Source organism: Spinacia oleracea, chromosome 4, assembly GCF_020520425.1.
Source record: "Spinacia oleracea cultivar Varoflay chromosome 4, BTI_SOV_V1, whole genome shotgun sequence".
Lineage (NCBI taxonomy): Eukaryota > Viridiplantae > Streptophyta > Magnoliopsida > Caryophyllales > Amaranthaceae > Spinacia > Spinacia oleracea.
Window position 1 is genome coordinate 9,124,914 of NC_079490.1, and position 21,272 is coordinate 9,146,185.

At 35.7% G+C, this 21,272-nt stretch overlaps 1 protein-coding gene and 4 non-coding genes across 5 annotated transcripts; all 5 read left to right on the plus strand.

Annotated features, from left to right (window-relative positions):
* The first annotated feature begins 10,923 nt into the window (after positions 1 to 10,923).
* On the plus strand, positions 10,924 to 15,735 carry LOC110798959 (farnesylcysteine lyase). The gene is made up of 5 exons (XM_022004154.2): positions 10,924 to 11,504; positions 13,071 to 13,244; positions 13,821 to 14,180; positions 14,314 to 14,489; positions 15,344 to 15,735. Exons 1-5 carry the CDS (start codon positions 10,992 to 10,994, stop codon positions 15,615 to 15,617), a joined length of 1,497 nt encoding a protein of 498 aa, XP_021859846.1. The 5' UTR covers positions 10,924 to 10,991; the 3' UTR covers positions 15,618 to 15,735.
* A 2,915-nt stretch (positions 15,736 to 18,650) lies between these two features.
* On the plus strand, positions 18,651 to 18,716 carry LOC130460539 (small nucleolar RNA U49). Its single transcript, XR_008920395.1, has one exon. It is a non-coding gene; the product is annotated as a small nucleolar RNA U49 (small nucleolar RNA).
* A 372-nt stretch (positions 18,717 to 19,088) lies between these two features.
* On the plus strand, positions 19,089 to 19,239 carry LOC130460537 (small nucleolar RNA snoR2/U65). Its single transcript, XR_008920393.1, has one exon. It is a non-coding gene; the product is annotated as a small nucleolar RNA snoR2/U65 (small nucleolar RNA).
* A 114-nt stretch (positions 19,240 to 19,353) lies between these two features.
* Positions 19,354 to 19,475, plus strand: LOC130460441 (small nucleolar RNA SNORD14). Its single transcript, XR_008920311.1, has one exon. It is a non-coding gene; the product is annotated as a small nucleolar RNA SNORD14 (small nucleolar RNA).
* A 124-nt stretch (positions 19,476 to 19,599) lies between these two features.
* On the plus strand, positions 19,600 to 19,685 carry LOC130460520 (small nucleolar RNA snoR77Y). The gene has a single exon (XR_008920377.1). It is a non-coding gene; the product is annotated as a small nucleolar RNA snoR77Y (small nucleolar RNA).
* Positions 19,686 to 21,272: the final 1,587 nt, after the last annotated feature.

Sequence of the window (21,272 nt, forward strand, 5' to 3'; positions counted from 1 at the left end):
CAAAATAGAGCTTTTGAATGTTAACTTGTTGATATGGTCTAAGCAACAATGCCAAAGATTAGTGGAACTCAAATCAAGGGGTTGATTTGAACCTAGTAAAGTTCTTTAAAGAGTTGTTTGTTTTAATCAAGCATATTGACTCAACCTGTAATTGACCATTTCATTCAAATAAACAAACAAACATTGTTTTTGTTTTTCTTGAATGTGAGTCTTTCTGTGTTTGAAAACAGAAATTTAGGTATGTTGATTATGGAACAAAATAGCCATTAAGTTCCAGCCTTTGAAAGGACTTAAAACAAACTAGATGACCCTACAACTAATGTAGCATTGTCATGCTTCATTTCCCACTTGTAGGTCATTAGTGTATCCTAGCTTCCATTGATTGAGTTATTATCGAAGTAAGAACCTCAAGCGGTATATGATACCAAGGAAGTTTGATTGCTAGGTCACTTCTCTTTAAACATAAACTTATAGGTAGAAACGGAATCGTAAATTCCTTTCATTTGTTCCATGTTTTCCTATTTCTTGTACCCTTTCTTATAGTCTTAAGAATTGAATTCTTTAGTGTTGACTTTTATACTTTGTTAGACATGTCCAATGTCACTCCAACAAGGTTCTTACCATTTATGTTGAATATTCTGTTTCAACTAGATGATCTTACCAGAAGCTTCTAAAGTTCTCTAAGCATCGATCTATTCGAATGTCTAGGGACTAGACTCATTCGAGAATTAAATGGACAAAGATATTAGGTTGTTAACCATTGGTAAAGCTGAGCGTATTAAACTCAATGTTTTATGATCTCAAAACTACAGTGTATTTTGAATTCACAAGCACCAATTGGTTTGCCATTCGACTTTGATGTTCGAAAACAACCATAAAAGTCGTTATAAGAAACGTACATTTTAAATTGCTCACTTTCTCTCATTTCCGTGAATCGTTCTTGGATTCACTACCAATCGAGGAAATTTACTGTTACCTTTCTAAAAGGATTTATTGCAGTGCAAGATATTTAATTATAAACAATAATTAAAACATACATTGAAGCATGCAAAGTCTAAACATTTATCATGAATAATAACTTGAAAATGAAAGCAATCATGCAATTTAAACAAGTCATTAGCATTTTATTCGAATTATGTGTTCCGGCAGGTGTGAATAAAATGATTCCAAGACCCTAAAACCATTGAAGAATTAAGCACAGTTTGTCGACTCAATTCTAAAACATTTTAGGTAAGCAAAAGCCTTTTGCTAATAGTCTAGAAACTACTCTTGGTTGATAGATACGTCTAAGAACTTATTAGGTAAACCTATCGATTTTGCCACGACATAAAAGGACTCCTTACTTATATCGTTGAGTTTCACCAAAACTAACATGTACTCACAATTATTTGTGTACCTTGCCCCTTTAGGACCAATAAGTAACACCTCGCTGATCGAAAACTATTACTAGATTGATGTAAAGGATATCCAAGCAAGTGTATATTTTGGCATGGCACCTTTTAACTCAATTTTTAAGTTTGGAACTTAAGGCTCTTACTATGTTGGTTAGATTTTAAGTGAACTAAAATCCTTAATCATGCAACATAATCAAGATTTGATCTCATGCATTTTAAGACATATTTAAAATCAATAAATAACTTAAAGCATGCATAAGATAAATGTGATCTAGTATGGCCCGACTTCATCTTGAAGCTTTAACTTCAAAGTCCGTCTTGAAAATCTCCGTGGGAGGCACCATTTTCTTCAAATAGGATAAGCTATAATTAAAACTAATTACAACTATTTGATGGTACGCAGACCATATTTGATTTGAAAAACAACTTTGGTACTTTAGACCAATTACATTCAAATTAATGGTACGCAGACCATATTTTCTATCCTATTTGGGTCATACTAGTCACTTCATAACCTGCAAAACAGTACATATACAATATATACCATTCACCCATTCATTATCATGAATGGCCCACATAGCTGGTTAGTAAAACACATTATGCATCACATAAACATTTGCAGCAATTAATCAAGGGCACCAATAATCTACAAATTATTCAGTCCTTATTAATTCTAATCAAGTTGTTTTAACCTTAAGGATTTGTAGACCTAATCAAGAGTTTATGACTAAAAAGGGCTCCCACTTAAACCAATAAATTCATATGCTTTACTAATTTTAAACATAAAAATGTATTTCTAGTCTAACCGGAAACATACAAATTTAATTAAAATTTAAAGCTCATATAAATTTATAATTGAATCCAAAAATTTTAATTTAATTTCAGTCGTATTTAAATTAATTCATGATTTTAAGTTTAGTAAAATAATTAGAATAAATAAAATTTATTATAATTACAATATTCAAAATTAAAATCCAAGAAAATAATTTAAATTATTAATTTTAAAATTAATTAAAATTACGTAAACTGAAAATTTCAAATTAAAATTTCAAAACGATCTAATCGCAACGCAACTATCCCACGCAACGCACGCCCATGGGCCACACGCACACAGCCATCGCTGGCCATGTGCGCACAGCCCATGCGCTGCGTCGCATCGCTGCTGCTCACCATCGCAAGGCATCAATCGAACACGCGAGCTGGTGCTCGCTGTGCGCGCCAGCGCTCGATGTACGCGAGCCATCGCTCGCTGCGCGCCCCAGCGCTCGATTCATGCGAGCCAGCGCTCGATCCATGCGAGCCATCGCTCGCTGTGCGCCTGCCTTTCTCGCACGCGAGCTTGCGCTCATCGCACGAGGCAGCAGTATGCGAGCTGGCGCTCGCTGCGCGCGAGCCATCGACGCTGTGCGTAGCGCTCGTGGCACGCGAGCTTGTGATCTCTGCGCGCGAGGCTCCGCATGCTTGCGAGAGACAGTGCGCGCTGTGGCGCAGCACGCTTGCTGCCCACACGCGACTGCTCGTGCCTTGCTCTCGCCCCTGCCCACACGCCCATTGCTCACAGCCCACGACACAAGGCAGGGCTGCTGCCTTGTGCTCGTGCACCATGTCCTTGCTCGCTGCATTCGTACTGCATGGGCGACGAGCTCCCTTGCTCGTCGTCGCATGCCCGCACTATACAACACCCCTTAAGGGTAACACGTAGCGTCCATTGCTTTGTGCGTGCAAGTTATATGAGCGAGTCGCATAAAAATTAAAAATTTATATTCAAAATTAATGACCAATTAATAAATAATATTAATTTCATAATTTTAGGGCGAAAAATCGAAAATTTATTATTTAATTGATTTCCGATTAACATGGATTCAAGTCTAGGTCATAAAAAATTTAAAATTTAACATAAATTTACAATTTTTATGGTGGTTTTTAATCATAGGTCTCTAATTAAATTATAACTAATTATGAAAATCAAATTAATTCTGAATTATTTAAATTTTCAACAAATTAATCATAATTACAAATTAGATTGCATAATTAACAAGGCTAGGCATTCAAACTTGTTAAACATATACAGTTGGTCAATCAAAAATTCAAGATTTATCAACAAGAATCGCAAATATTTAATTTAACATCTTAAATTTACGAAATTTTGCATTCGAAAAACTAAAACCTCCGAAAAGTCATAGTTAGGCTACGAATTTGAGAATTCTGGGTTCGGCCGAAAAACACTATTTTTGTCAAAATTTTAGAATGCCTTTTACATGCGGAATTGACACAAAAATCACTCGATTTGGATGAGTAACGAAGAAACTGCCGAAAAACTGCGTACGTATAATTAAATAAACGCAATTTGCAATTAATTAACAATTACGAAAATTAATCACCCCTTTTAATTCTTGCAAATTTGTAATATTTAACCATGTTTATGCAATTTAGATTATGAAAATAATAAGAGGCTCTGATACCACTGTTAGGTTATGATTCATATGACAAAACATAAATCATGCGGAAAAAACATAAAGCCAGGAAAGCATATTATTTACACATAATCATTTAGCATAGTTTAGATGCATACACTTTGTTGCGTGCCCTCCCTAGCTGCGCCCGAACCGAACAAGAACAAGTCTTTAGGACTCCAAGTGTCGTCCCTCCGTAGATAGTCCACAGCACGTCCAGATCCGCCTTAAGCTTGACCAACTAGGATCGCCCTTAAGGTACTTAGAATTTTCGGCTATTGTAGGCAATTATATGACTGAATTTTTGCTCTCAAAAATCACTTTGAATACTTGAATACTCGATCTAAATTATGAGCCCTTAACTCATATTTATAGACCATGGAATAAGTAATCGAATCCTACTAGGATACGAATTAATTAAATTAGAATCCTAGTAGAATTCTTATTTAATTAATTTATCTTTTAGGATTAGGAATTTTAATCATTAAACAAATCCTATACTCTTTAGGTTTCGTATGTGAACACAAACTCTACACGAGCATGACCCGCAAGCGTGCAGGCCATGCCCGCGCACAGCCCACACGGCCGCTCGGCCCACGCGAGCTACAAGCCCACGCGAGCTGCAGCAATGCTCGCAGCCCGTTGCTGCGCACGCTGCGCGCGCTGCCATGGCCTGCTGGGCCTGGCCTTGCGCTGGGCCTGGCGTGGCCTTGGCTGTTCGTGTGGCGCGCTTGGCTTGCTGGGCGATGGCCTGGCTTCGTGCTGGGCCCTCGTCCGGCAGGCCTCGTCCGATGCTTATTCGTATGATACGCTTCCGATTAAATTCCCGGTTCCGGAATTCATTTCCGATACGAACAATATTTAATATTTCCGATTCCGGAATTAATTTCCGTTTCGAACAAATATTTAATATTTCCGTTTCCGGAATTATTTTCCGATTCCGATAATATTTCCGATTCTGACAATATTTCCGTTTCCGGCAATATTTCCGATTCCGGCAATATTTCCATTTCCGATAATATTTTCCGATACGTACCATGTTTCCGTTTCCGGCAACATCTACGACTTGGATAATATTTATATTTCCGATACGATCCATATTTCCGTTTCCGGCAATATCATCGTTTCCGGAGTATTCATTTCTTGCCTGTGACGATCTCAGCTCCCACTGAAACCAAGATCCGTCGATTCCGAATATCCATAGATGGAGTATTTAATGCCATTAAATACTTGATCCGTTTACGTACTATTTGTGTGACCCTACGGATTCAGTCAAGAGTAAGCTGTGGATTAATATCATTAATTCCACTTGAACTGAAGCGGCCTCTAGCTAGGCATTCAGCTCACTTGATCTCACTGAATTATTAACTTGTTAATTAATACTGAACCGCATTTATTAGACTTAACATAGAATGCATACTTGGACCAAGGGCATTATTTCCTTCAGTTCCAAGGAGTGCCAACAAAACAGCTAACGCACTTGGAAATCTCGCAGCCACATTGGCACTGGGGGCAGAAGAAAACACGTCAGTTCCGGTCTGTAATCGATGGGTGATAAACCCTCAAGATGAAGCTGAAGAATTCTCATGGTGCAGTCTCTGTGTATGAGATAGCCATAGGAGATTGGCGTCGACCGCTCATTGATTTCTTAGCGCACAAGAAGTTACCACGCGATTTGAAGCACAAGATGGAAATTCGACGACGTGCTCTGCGCTTCATCTACTATAAAGAAACCCTTCACATGCGTTCATTCCTTGGATCTTCGTTGAGATGTATGGGAGAAGATGAAGCAGCCAAAACAATGGAGGAAGCTCATTCTGGAGTTTGTGGAGCTCATCAATCTGGTCCCAAGCTTCATGATCGTATCAAAAGGATGGGGTACTACTGGCCAACCATAGTTCAAGATTGCATGGAGCTTACGAAGAAATGTGAAGCTTGTCAATTTCATGCGAACTTTATTCACTAACCTCCGGAATCGCTACATCCGACAGTGGTATCTTGGCCTTTTGAAGCATGGGGTCTCGATGTTGTCAGTCCAATCACGCCAAAATCATCAGGTGGTCATGCATACATCCTTGCAGCTACATATTACTTTTCAAAATGGGCCGAAGCAATTCCTCTATGAGAAGTCAAGAAAGAGAACGTGGTTGATTTTATTCGAAATCACATCATACATCGATACGGAGTACCACGTTACATAATCACGGACAACGGAAAACCATTTGTCAACAAGTTGATGAAGAGCCTTTGTGAGAAATTCAAGTTTGCGCAAAACAAGTCTTCAATGTATAATGCTCCTGCAAACAGACTAGCTAAATCTTTCAACAAAACACTTTGCAAGTTGCTTAGTAAAATTGTCGGAAAACACCAGCGAGATTGACATGAGGGAATGGGTGAAGCTCTATGGGCGTATCGTACCACGTACAGGACATCGACTCAAGCAACACCTTATGCACTTCCGTACGGTGTGGAGGCCATATTGCCGCTGGAGATTCAAATTCCGTCACTTTGTATAGCAATCCAGGAAAATCTCACTGAAGAAGAAAATGCTAAGATTCGTTAGAGTTGGAAGCACTTGACGAAAAGAGGCTTGAAGCACAACAAAAGTTGGAATGCTACCATGCTCGTTTGACAAGGACGTTCAACAAGAAGGTGCGAGTACGGTTTTTCAAAGTTGGAGACACGGTCCTTTCTATTAAGAGGCTTATCATTGTTTCACGCAAAACAGGAAATAAATTTTCATCAAAATGGGATGGTCCTTATGTTGTCCACGAAGTTTACACCAATGAGGCTTACAAGATATATCGTTGATGTGGAAGGACTGCGCATAGGCCCTATCAACGACAAATTCTTGAAGAGTTACTACCCTTGAAGTTGTGCAACATTATAACCTCCTAAGCACAGGGTCGTCTTAAACATTTCGGAGGCCCTGTTCTAATCTTGTCCAAATCTTACAAATGGGGCCCTGATAATAAAAAAGTTACTTTACAAGCATTAAAAATTTATTCTTAAAAATTTATTCTTAAAAATTTAAACAAAATTTTTTTTATTTAAAATTTAAATAACTGCCTTCTCCTAATCTTTAGCTTCAATACAAAAGAAGGAAAAAACAGTCAATAAAGAATTAATACATAAACCATAAATTGAAATTATAACAACAAAAATAATAGGAATTCACGTAAAAATTGAAAAATAATTTGTAATTTACAAGCATAAATTTTGTAATTAACAGTCCCATCAAACAAAATTAGTCATTAACAGGAAATAAAATTAGCTAAAAAATCTATTTTTTTGTGAGAGGTCCTAAGCTTCACGACCGTGTCAAGAGGATGGGGTACTACTGGCCAACCATGGTTCAAGATTGCATGGAACTTGCGAAGAAATGTGAAGCTTGTCAATTCACAGATTCTCGAAATTAAGAACTTAAGGACAAAAATTATGAGATAAGCACGAAATTAAGAAAAGAAATTGTAATTTACAACCACCAAAAATGTAAAATTGTAATTAACAAGAAATTAAAACCATGAAATATCGAAATTAAGAAGAAAACCATTAAATAACGAAAACACCTTTGCCTCTTATTCTTGTTCTTCATCTTCAACAAATCCCTAAATCCCCAATTTGATTTTTTTTTTCTTGGAATGAATTTGATGAATTGTCTGATGTAAGAATTCAGATGAATTCTTGGTTCTCCCATTGATTTCTAAGAGGATTTAAGGAAATTGTTGATTAAAATACGGAAGGATTGAAATTTGACAATATGATTTTGAAATTGGGAGTTTGGAATAGGAAAGAAAAGTAAATAGGGGAGATGAATCTGGTTGAGATTGTTTGACTGATTGCGTGAATCTTGAGGAAATTAATTACCTAAACTTGGGAAGTTGGTAATTTGGTGAATAGTTGTCTTGAGTGCTGGTGATGCGTGATTCCTAGCCCATGTTCATTAATTTTTTTTTTTTTTTTTTTAAATAAGTAGGTTGGGCTTTTCGAAAATGGGCCCTTTTTTTGGGTGGCTTTGTGTGGTTGGCCAGGATGCTGAACTACGTTGACTTGATCTTGTGGAGTGAATTTATTCATTTCATAAGTACGTAGGTAGCTTGAAGGAATCACTAACTTTGAGTCCAACCACAAAAAAAAATCTCCCATTTTGTAATACCCTTGGCCCGCAAGAGTATAAACTGTGAACAGATAAATAAATAAATAAAAATATAATTTTGGTTTCACACGAGTTAAATAAATTACTTTATTAAGTGCAAAATCAATAATAAAATCTTGAAAAAAAAATGGGTGATCTTTATTCATTTTTTAATGTTGAATACATCAAAGGAAGTAGTCTAAAAGAAAGTAGAAACAAGTGCACCAATAATAAAAAATAAAAAAAAAAAAATAAAAAAAAGGAACTACGGCTCAAACTTGAAAGCTTGCAAAGCATCACGAGCAACCCTAAATTGTTTCTCAGCTTCCGCTAGCTTTGCCTCCACCTCTTTAGCAACAACAATACTCTCCTTCACGGCAAGGAGTGAGGCTTCTTGCTCTTTCTTTTGTATGAGGTACTCTTGGAACTTCTCTTCTGAGTCTGTAATAAGAGGCAAAAGTCTATCCTCTCGTTCTTTCAACTCATCGAGCTTCTTCCTATATTCTCCTTACGAAGAGATTGCATCTGCTCTCTTTTTTCTACCCGGACAACGGTCTTACTCCTGACTTCCTCCACCGGATTCTGAAAGTCTCCCATGAAGGTGCTGAAATTTGTCTTTGGTGATAAAAAAAATTAACAAGTCACATAGTGTATTTATAGCTGTGGGTGAAGGGCACACCGAGTAGTTCAAATTGGATGCAACTCTTAATTCCTACAGTCCTACTACAAATCAAATTGGGGTTCGAACAAATTTTATCCAGATTAATAAACAGATGAGCCAAGCTTTGAGTCCTACTACCAAATACCAATCAAACAGATGAGCGACTCATTAAGTCTCGTACAATTCTAATACACTATCCTAATTGGCTAATAATCAAAAAATAAAAGTTGCTTCAGACTCAAAGAGTCATGGAAGTTAGATGGGGTTAGCAATACGAGATTGGTTAAGTGGACCAAAAAAAGAAAAGGAAACATGTTTGCAATTTTTTTGGGTCAACCCATCATTAGACTAAACGGGTCAGCATTGGTTCAAACCAAGAGACCAAGTACTACTCTTATTTCTAGTAAAAGATAGAATACTGGAGTATATAAAAAAATGCGAGCAAGATTTCGAGATCGGACCACGAGTAAACACTCAAAGCTTCATGTACGTGACCGATCTCGAGGGGACAATTTGTAGCTATTAAAAATATCATAAATGTTACGTCATCATTTTTGTCCCGAAAAAGTCAAAGGTTGACTTATATTCATTAAACAAATAAACTGGTTCATTTGGGTTTTACACAAAACATGCTCAATTTAATGGATTTGGGTTATTTAAATGGATCTAGGTAAAGAGGCGCCCATTTATTTTTATCAAAGGGAAAACCCTAAACCCAAGAGAACGATATAAAAAGCTCTTTCCCAGTCATTTACCTGACACACGGAACGTAGTATACAAAATCTACTACTCTCCAGAAAACCCTAAGATTGCTCTCTAAGCACACAAGTCGACATCAAAACCCGGTGGAAGAAGAACAACAAGCGCAAGTGTCGTTCTACCTACATATGACACCCTTGAAGAGATCAAGCCCGGTGGCCCTAACTCAAGACGTCCTATCAAACAAGCTTAGTCGGTCGTGGAGATCGAATCAGTGGAAAAGCTTTAGAAATTGTACTAGAAATTTCATAAATTAATAAAAATACTTTGTTCACATATTTTGAGTTCGTTACTTTTGCAGACTTTAAATTTGTACTTACACTTACATAATGATCTTTATTTTTTACATAGTGATTGTAGTGTATAATGAATTAAACACCAAGTTTTTTTTTAGAGATATTAACATTTTTTAATCAAACTAACCCTATTTTTTTTAAAGTGAACCTTGACTTAGAATCATACGAAGTACTTCCTCCGTTTACATAGTGACTATAGTGTATAATGAATTAAACACCAATTTTTTAAAAAGATATTACCATTTTTGAATCAAAGTAACCCTATTTTTTTAAAATTGAACCTTGACTTAGAATCATACGAAATACTTCTTTTTTAAATGACACAATTATTTAGGTAGGTTTGCCATTGCACGATTTCAAACATTAATATCTTCAATTGTGAATATGAAAAAATTATAAAAAGTTGATATTTAAAAATATGTAGTCACACAAATCTAAAAATACCCTACACGACTATGTTTTTTTTTTCTTAAGTATAAATCACAGAATAAAGTCAATGGAGTTTGTGTGAATAGTGTCCAAAAATTTTGTGTCATGTAAATAATAACTGATGAAGTATTATTCAAGCACAACTAGTAATAATGACAACAACTTTTTAATATTTCTTTTTGGTAATAGCTCTAATTGCCAAAATAAATTAGAAGCAAGTTATTGATTTTCTATTTTAGACATGATCCACAATAACTTTAGTGTGACCCTAGATCCATTTAAGAATTGATGTAACATTGTAACTTTACATGAAGCCAAAAACAACCTGCAATATGTAAGTCTTTGTTGATATAATGTTGTCGCTTGTTTCAGCTTTCTAACTAACCAAATCTCGCGTCGTCGGCCCCACTTGTGACTGTTGTGACACAAAAGTGCCCGGTAAAAGTGTCCGGTCAACGCCCGCGTCCCTCTCTTATTGCCAATAGGCACGAACGCTCCTTTCAGAAACCTTTGCTCGCTCGTGCTTTGCCAGCTTTTCGACTTTGTTCCGTATAAGATTAGCGCCCTTACCTACAAGATAAGAGCGCGCTGCACTATTCGGTGCACAAAATATTTGAGAGTTGTCTCATATAGGACTTATGGGCATTGTCGTGCAGATTCGTGCTCCACCATGCAGGAACTGTATTGACTTCTCAAATTGACTTTACTTCCTCCTCGCTAAATCGCAATTAATTAATCAAACCACGGTATCTTAAGATCTAATCTCACTTTCTTAATTAATACGAACAAGTATATTTACAGTACTATCCTCCAACACAGCCAATTTTCTAGCTTCTTCTGCTACTGCTAAACACCAAATCCACCATGAAACCACCACCTTTACTTCTCCCATGTCTACTCTCTCTCCTTCTCCTCCCTCTTCTCTCCCATTCTCTCCCCTCCCCGCCGCTTCCCGCCACCGTCTGCATCATCGGAAGCGGAATCTCCGGCTCATCCGTCTCCCATTTCCTCCGTAAATACTCGCCGGAACCCTCGCCGATCTCCACCATCCATGTCTTCGAGAAAAACTCCGTCGTCGGTGGTCGTATGGCTACTGTCACCATTGCTAACAACACCTTCGAAGCTGGTGCCTCAATTCTCCACCCTAAAAACTACCACGCCTTGAATTTCACGAAGTTTCTCCAGTTGAAGAAGAGAGTTTCCGAAAACGATGATTGCGAATCTTTAGGGATTTGGGACGGAAAGAAGTTGGTGTTTAGAACTTGGAGTTCGAATTGGGGATTTTCGTTTGTTAATAAGGTCGTTTCTTTGCTTAATTCAATCAAGCTTTTTTGGCGCTATGGATTTTCTTTGCTCAAAATGCAGAATGTTGCTGAGGTACCGAACTGATTTTTCTCTCCCTTTTAACTTTACATGTACTCCGATGAATGAATCATATGATATACATGTACTTTGTTAGACACGGGCATGTTTTCAATTGTTAAACTCGGCTAATTTAGGGCACAAAATTCATGTTTTCAAACTTAGAAATGATGTTACTCAAGAATCATATGATATACAAGTACTTTACAAAGATACGGGTATGTGTCCAAGCGTTAAACTCGGATAATTTAGGTACAAAATTCGTGTTTTTGAACTTAGATATGATGTTACTCTGACTCTGAGTACTAGTCCAAGTGTCACACTTGACTAATTTAAGGACACAATTCATGTTTTTGGCCGAGAATGAAGGGTTTAGTGTTCAAATTCATGTAGGAGTGTGGATGATCATGAAATTCCTGACACAGGTACGTGAGTTGTGATGAAGAGTCTGGGTAGCGTGAACTTGGATTTGAATTTGAGTTGTATGAAATGTGGTTCCTCGTGTATTAGCTACATGTTGGAAATTTACGGAAATTATGTGAATAAATAGCCTAATCATGCTAGTGAACTTGTTAGCTCATGTCTTTGGTGTTTGTTTTTGATTTCGTGTTTCAGTTTCTCTCTATATTGTTTATAAATATGGATTATCTGATACGAAGAATGTGTGTTTAGTTCACCTTAAGGCAATTTAAATGGTGGATTCGTGTTGCATCTTGAATTTATCCAGCTAGATGCTAGATGAAAGAACTTGTTTGACCATTTTAGACTTCTTCATATTCTATCTCGCCAAACAAGCTCCCTAACTTGCTTGTATTTAAGAAAGGAATTAATAACTGAAATTGGAGTATTGATTGTCATGTGGGGTCATACAAGCGTGTTATAGTTATAGCTTACCACTGGAGAAGATTGTGGGTGACAAAACGGTGTAGCTATAAATGTTGACGTGGCAAGTCCGAGTTCCACTAAACTATATGCTAGTTATTGTCCCTCTTCTTTATCAATGTAGACCAAACTTGTGTTCGCCTGTTTGGATAGTAGTGGCGGAGGGAGGGAGTTGGAAGGGAAGAGAGAGGAACTTTTTCTTCCATTTCCTTTCCCCTTTCCGCCAGTTCATATCAAAACAAAGGAAAATGTATCCATCACTACCTCCCGTTCCTTTGAGATCCTCTTTTCCCAAAGACATTGCTAGATTTGAGAGGTTCATGTTCTAATATGAGTAAATGCAGTAACGTCTTAACAACTAAATTGTGTCTAATTTAGATGATTCTTGTTACGCGCGAAAGCAGGTTTTTGTTAATAGTAAATTGAGGGGGCTAGTATAATTTAGTTTTGATGACTGATCACTTGGGATAGAATCCTATCTGATGAATCTGTTGTGTGTCCTATCGAGAGGTTAAACTTATAGCATCTCAGTAAAATCAACTATAACGTTGCGCTAGTGAAATTACAATATTCTTTAGTTAAATTTTTATGTGTTTTCTCCTTCTTTGTGCTATTTTTTCGGGGAGGGTGTGTGTGTGTGTGTGTGGTGGCTCATCCAGTGATGGATACATCTGTAATTGGTATAGCCTTCTATTGCAGGATATGCTTGGTCAATTCTTGAGGTACTATGAGGGCTTTGATACGAGGCCTGTCTTTAGTAGTGTGGAGGAAATGCTCAAATGGTCAGGCTTATATAACCTTACCAGCCGGACATTGGAAGTGGAATTAATAGATGCAGGCTTGTCTCCTTTACTTATTAAAGAGCTTGTCACGGTAAGTATTGTTAACAATTCCTTACTTATATTTAATGATGACATTTTGGTTTAGCAATGCATGTGCTTATTAAGCATGTGAAAATACTTGTGCAGATTCACATAAACCAGTACAGCCATGCTTAACCTTTAGCCAACTATTTGTTGTTCATTTATTTCCCTTCCTATCAGCTGTATTTTTGTTTGTTGTGTGCCATAATTACAATTGAGTATAACTAGTGGATACTTTACACATCCCCAATTTATAAGTCAATAGAGTGATAAGGTGACACCCCTATACTTATTTTATTTTTGTGGCTAAAGATGTCTACATGTAAAGTTGTAGCCTCTATATAGAGGTTCTAAGGTAATAGTATTAAATGGTACTTTTATATAGGAAGGAATGATTTTGGAAGAGGGAAAAAAGCTCTTTCTATGGAAGAAATATTTTCAGGACAGTCTTGTGCAATTCAACATTTAAAGTGAACTTAAGAAATGGATGAACCAAGCTTGATAACTGTTGTTGAACTATGTTGAAAGTTTTTATACCGTTTTGCAGTCAGTCACATTGTAGCCAGTTTTGCTGTAAATTTTGCAGGTTATCACACGGATCAATTACGGTCAAAGTGTCAGTATGAGTGGATTGGCAGGAGCAGTTTCTTTAGCAGGTTCAGGTGATGGGTTATGGGCAGTTGAAGGTGGAAATTGGCAAATGGCTGCTGGACTTATTAATAATTCAGATGTCGAATTGCATCTGAATGAAGAGATACAATCTGTCTCCCATGTCGGAACTCATTATGAACTTAACTCAACTAAAGGAAACAGTTATGTTTGTCAAGTCACAGTTTTTGCGACACCACTTGATGAACTAAATGTTAGAATTGAGCCACCAATATCCATTCCGGATAGGAAGATGCAGCACACTCACACTACGTTTATCAGGGGCTTGTTAAATCCTGTAAGGGTTTCAACTTTTTTTGGCTGTGGAAATCTATTTGGTTTTTCTATTAATGTTCTTTTCTGTTGGCTCTTTTTTTTTTTTTACCGAAAAACTAATTTTGAAGTTTGTTTGATGTTTTGACTTGATGAAGGCATATTTTGGCCTGGGAAGAGTTGGGGAAATTCCGGACCTGGTTGGCACCCTCGAGGATTCCAACATTCCTTTTTCATGTATATCTGTTTTGAAGAAACATAACGGGGAAGATATGACGTACAAGATGTTCTCACGCAAGCCTCTAGATGATGCATTACTTGACCAAATATTTAGGTAAAGTATTTTCACTTACGCCTATAAATTTGAAGGGAGAAAGCCTTGCTTCCTAAACCTCGATAGAACGCAACACAAGTTGTGCAATTGCACTGCAAGGACTCCGCATTTGAATCTTTTAGGCTCCGTTTGGTTTGGTGTAAAACGTTTTCATGGAAAACGGTTTCCCTCTTTTTAATCATTTTACGTTGTTTAGTTTAACAGGGGATGGAAAGCAATTTTCCATAATTCTCTCAAAGGTGGAAACACTTCTCCATTTGGTGGGAAGGGAAACCACTTTTCCTCCTTCCACCCCTCTTCCTTCTTCCCATCAATCTTCACCATCTTTTACCATTTTCCTTTTGTATTAATTTTTTTGTAAGGAACCAAACAAAGGAAAACTAATTTGGAAATGATAAATTACTTTTCACTGAAAATGTTTTACGTCAAACCAAACGGAGCTGTAGTATTGTTGCGGTTTTGTATTTGCTTAGCTGCTATCACCGATCATGTGTCCATGTATTAGGGTAATTTGCTATCAGTGATCATGGGTCTTTTGTAGCGGCAGTCATAATCTTGTAACGAAAAGACCTATTTGTTAGGGTTCAAAATTGGTGCTTTCAACCTAGTGCGATTCTCTGATTATAAAACCGACACCTCTTTTCTTAACTGCTATCACTAATCATGTGTCTATGTATGTGCATAATTTGCTTTGTGCCGTTCTAAATTTTGTTAAAAGAAAGAATGATATACTATTTGCTGCCTTTGGCTTGTTTGCTCTGCACAAAAAGAAAAACAAAGCACTCTTTCTTCATTGTTGCTTCTTCATTGTTAGTTTGTCACTTAGTAATTAGTTTCTGTTTCCATCAATGCAGTATCAGAAAGGAGACTATTCGAATAGATTGGGCTGCATATCCTCACTACGAAGCTCCAGAAACATTTGCACCCTTTATATTGGATGATTCACATCTATATTATGTAAATGCTTTTGAGAGCGCGGCTAGCGCAATGGAAACCGGTGCCGTTTCAGGTGAGAATATAGCGCGGCTAATCCTGTCAAGACTTTCTGCTGAAGTAATTTCAGGGTTACCTAGCGTGAAGAGCACCACTTTCAGCAGCAGAAGGGATGATCTGTACTCGGATTTGTAGCCTGATCAGTAATGCAATTATGTTTTGGAGGATTATTTACTCAATGTACATTTGTATCAATATTTACTCAATGTTCTATGTTGTGTATCAATAATATGTATCATGTTCATTATGCTTATATTCTCTTTGCCACTTTGGTACAAAAATAAGGATTTTGCGTATTGGGGAGCAGGAGTGGGGACTTACTATTTTGATGCCTTGAATTTCATCGGCTACTTTTGAATCTCAAGAAAGGGGCAACATGCATAAGTTATGATGAGTTGATGTTAGACACCACAATACCACATAAAAAACAATGAAAACCACTAAAATATTTGGATAAAATCACTTGTTAAAAAGATGACTTTAGTTTTTAATTAAATTTTTTGCTTAATTTAACTTTATCTCCCATCTCATTTGAACATTTTGATTTTTTTCATTTTGAAATTGACCACGGTAGTAAGGTAATGCGGCATCTTAAGTGGTATTAAATTGATTAAAGTTACATTTTTCGGAGAGATAGAAAGCTTACGGATATTATGGTTGAGATATATTGTCGACAAGACTAGTATCCTAACTAAAGATACAAAACTTTTGGCATTGACGGATTGTGAGAGCGATATGATAAACTTTCCTTTTCTTTTCTATTTAACTTCCGTTACATTCTGCATAAATGCTTGAAAAAGACGGTCTTATGACTATAAATCCACCTTGTGGTACTAGCGCCCATGTCGACGTCATGCTAACGTGTTACTCGTTAGTCAATAAGGATATTTGGTTTATTTTCACAAACTCGATATTATTTGTTGTATTTCTAAAAAAGGGTATTTTGTAATTTTTTATGAAATCTCAGGACCATTCCAAGAAATATCCGAAATAAAAAATCCTTTTCTGATCCATGGACGAGCTCCATTATACTTGACTTATTTTGTCTGAACTTATATTTTGAACTTAATATATTTAAAATAAACTTATTTATCTATAAAAATGTATGAAAAACTTATTTTTTTTCTTCCATAATTGAACCCATATGAATTTATTTTGTTTGAAATAAATCCAAGGCTAACTTTTATGAATTTTATGTTATTTTTTAAATGTTATTTCTTCTGGAATTTTATGTTTTATATATATATATATATATATATATATATATATATATATATATATATATATATATATATATATATATATATATATATATATATATATATATATATATATATATATATTTGAATTATTTGTTCTTTCTTTTATATTTGTTTGTTCATAATGATTAGCTGTTTAATGTTCATAATGAAATTTTTCATACTTTTTGTTTTATTTGTTCATACCTTTTGTAATATTTGTTCTTTCTTGCTCTATTACTGAGCATCTTTTAAACCCTTGTTCTTTCTTTTTAACCTATTTATTTTCTTTGTATGCTCATCATTTTCAAATCAGTAAATGTTCATTTTTTAATTGGGTGTGATCATCATATCAAATGACTTACTATTTTCATTTTCAGCTTACAATAATGAGGAAAATGAAAATGTGAAAGTCAAATATTGTGTTCAAATCACACTTCATACACATATTCAAAAAGTATAAGAAATCGACACTACATCAAAAGCAAGATTCAAGATTGTAGATATAGACAAATAAGTGGATGATTTCTACCAATATCTTGTAATTAAAGTACAATTTTACACAGGCAATGCCTAAAATGTTTAATTTTTTGGCAAAATATTTTATTTGACATGTTTTAATTGTTCAATATAGTAAAAGATAGGTTCAAAGTAAAAACATAGTAATGCAATAACTATTTATTTTAAAATTAGTAAATACTCATTTCACAATCAGTAGATAAATATTCGTTTCTAAATTGGTTGAATAAATGGGGATTGCCAAATAATTAAATAAAGTTGATATTCAAATGAGTGGATAAATATTCATTTTCAAAATAGTAAATATTCATTTTTATACCAGTATATTAATGTCATCTTAAACAACACAAAACGACTTCATTTTGGATGGGATACAGTCAGCTATAACTGTACCCGGGTACAGCAAAAAATGCAAAATATTTGAGGTCAAATCATCAACAAACCCCCACCCAAAACTAGGGATGGCAGCGGGTCTAGGACCCTACCCGGACCCTGTCAGACCCTACCCTAAAATTAGGGTATGGATCTTTATTTTTTAGACCCTATAGGGTAAGGGTAGGGTATGGGCATATGCTGTTTTTTTTAGGGTAGGGTAAGGGTCTTAATTTTTCAGACCCGTACCCTACCCATACCCTACCCGCGGACCCTTAAGACCCATACCCTACCCATACCCTATATTTAGACCCGCTTAAATTTTGTTATTTTTATGTACTTCACTTTTTTTGTTGGATCTTGATGATGAAGTAGATGATGATATTGCCGATAACTACTACTAAAGTACTGAATGGATACCTATTTATTAACATTAATGTTGTGTAGTTAAGAATGTGGGATTTTGTAATTTATGAGCTTCGTACTTTAAAATGTATTGTGTTTAAGAAAAGACAAGGATAATTTTTGAAGACTAGCTATTTATTTGTTTTAAAATGCCTTATTAATCGTTGTTCTTGTATTATTTTTGCATATTACATATAATTGCATACAAAAAAGGAAATAAAAGTTATAGTTTTACGCGGACCCGCATAAGACCATAGACCCTACCCATATCCTGTCGGACCCATAGGGTCCGGGTAAGGGTCTTATAATGTTAGACCCTATAAGGTAAGGGTAGGGTATGGGTATATGTCAAAAAGTTAGGGTCCGGGTCCGGGTATTACTAGACCCTACCCAGACCCTACCCATTGCCATCCCTACCCAAAACTCCCATAACTACGGCCCATGAAAGCCCAACCCACAACCTCCACAATTAGGGTTTCCTCCCTCCCTCCCTCCCTCCCCGTAAATCCCCCTCTCCTCCCTCTCAAATCTTCACCCTCCACCTTCTCTTCACATCTCACTTTCAACAATTAGGGTTTAGGATTTTATGCTTTTTCAAATTTTCATTTGATTTCAATTCAGTCACTCAATTATCTCCCAATGATGAAGAATTCCCATCAAAGATAGGAAGTGCCGTCTGACACTTTATATAGCATAATCGAAGGTGTAGAGTATAAATCTCTGAAGCTTATCAACGCCGCCGTTGATTATTCCTTCTTCCGCCGTTGGATCTTCCCCCTCCATCACCGGTTCCATTGATGATACTCTCGTCTAATGTACGCCGTCTGATTGATCGGGAAGCCTCGTCTTTAGAAGATAATCAACGATCCCGGTCTGGTTCATCTTCTCAAATTTTTCTTTGCCCTTCCTTTCTGCTGTGTGTGATTATGAACGGGTCTCGTGAGGGTTCCTAATTTTCAATTCAATTTTAAAAATTAATTATTACTGATTAGCTATGATTTTCGAAATGATTTTCAATTCAATTTTAAAAATTATGCTGTGAGTATTTCGATTTGAGTTTGGAAATGTTGACGGTCCGATGCCACGTCGTTAATAGCTAATTAGCTATGATTTTCGATGCTATGATTAGACCAAGATTAAATTTTAATTAGTGTTTCGCATTTTGATAGGAATCCGTTGGTCTTATTAGTGATTAAACGGAGCCGTTTTGTGCGATTACATTTTTAATTATTGAAATAATTAGTTTAATGTGTATAGCCATTGATGAATTACACTCTATTTAAAATTAATTAATTATTAAGTTTGTTAATTTAGAAAATGAGATTTTAATATAAAAAGGTCGATGATGATAAAATTTAAGGCTTGTTTCTCAAAACATTCGCAGTGGCCGACTAAGAGCTTTCGTCTGCGCAGACTTGAGAGCTAATGCTGCTTTATCCTTCCTTGGATGTCTGAGACCTCATTTTTTTTTATATTCTTCAAAATTTGTTAATCGAAAATGAAAGTTTTTGTTGTTTAATTTGAAATAGAATCATAGATTTCGCTAATTAGATATTCTTTTGTTGTTAATTGTTGTAACATCGTGGCCAATGATGAATTTTATTTAGACAAATTGGAATTACCGTCTGAATTAATCAATTTTGATGAGATACTGTTTCTGAGGCTTTAATTGCTGAATCTTTCTTGTTCATTAAAATGCAACTAAATCGTACTTGGTTCAGAGTGGGAAGAAGTTTTCAGATCCGTTTGAAATAATTTGGTGTCTGGTTCCTGATATTCCCTACACGCCAATTGGTTAGGGTTCAATTTTGGTATTAGCTAGCTGTTTTGGTGTTGGTTTTGGTTTTGGTTGTGGTTGTAGTTTAGTGTTTTAAGTTGTCAAGTTTTTGTTTGTAGTTTAATTTGTACTCCCTCTGTGTTTATTTAAAAGATACACTTGCTTTTTCTGGCCGTATTTATTTAAGAGAAACATTTACCATTTTTAGTAACTTATTAACCCCACCATCTAATTAAATAATATATTTATACCCCACCCCTGTATCCCTCACTCCCTAAAATGACCTAGTTCCACTTGTTTTTCTTATTAAAATATCTACTCAACCCCACTTGTTTTATTACTTTATTTCATTCAATTCTTTTTCTTAATACCCGTGCCCGACCAAGTGTATCTCTTAAATAAATACGGAAGGAGTAGCTTGCAATTTGGGATAGTTAGTCTTTTAGGGTCCTTGTGGTTATTATGTGGTCGGTTAATGTTTGAATGTTCATGGTTGGTGTGTTCAAGGTTGTGATTTTGGGTTTTGTTGATACCTTGACTAATGTTAAAACAAAATCAGTCACTTTACTTAGTGGTAAGGGTCCTTCAGTTAGTACTTCTTTAAGAGCATATACATTGGTTTCAAGAGCTGAGGACTCTCCCTTAAGACACACTCAAAAATTCAATTCTTAAAAATATCATTGGTTAGTTTCTCAATTGAGCTTTTTATTATTAATTTTACCATTTGGTGGTCAACAATTAATTGTTTTTTAACCAAAGTTACTATCCAATTTTTGAAGTTACTTCTCCACTTTCAACAAGAATCAACTCTTGAAGGGCTCTTAGGCAATAGCGACTTTGAAGTAGCTCTCCATGAAGAGCTATTCAAGAGGTTCTCAAGAACTACTCAAGGCCCAATGTTGGTCAAGAGATAGTTTTTGTTGGAGAGTTACTTGGAGAGATACTTCAAGAGCCCACATGTTGGGTTTTAGGATGGGAAAAGGAGCTAATAACAATAAGTAATTTTTCTATTATTTTTAATTTTTTGAGATTATTCAATTAATTGATTAACTAAAGGCAATCAAATCAGCCAAAAGGCCCAAAATAGCAAAACTGTAGCACAAAAGAAAAATAAAAAAATCTAAAAAAATGAAATAAAAATTATCCATTGCTACTTTCCGAAAGAAATTACCACATCTCAAACTACTATTTCTTCTTTGAGGTGCTCTCTTCTTCCCCTCTTTGAATAATTAGATTATAGAAATGTTTAGCAATTTTTTACTCCAAAATTCAAAAGGTATGTCTTTAAACTATTTAATTCATTTGTTTTGTCTTACAATTGAAATGTTTTGTTGTTGAGCTAGCATTCTACTGCTATTTGGTAAGTTTATGGTTCTAACTTTTTTTTTAAAAAAAAAACACAATTCTAAATAATTTAAGAATAGACTTTTGCAAAATTTCTGCAAAAGCTACGCACATATTGTGTGCAAAATTTCTGCA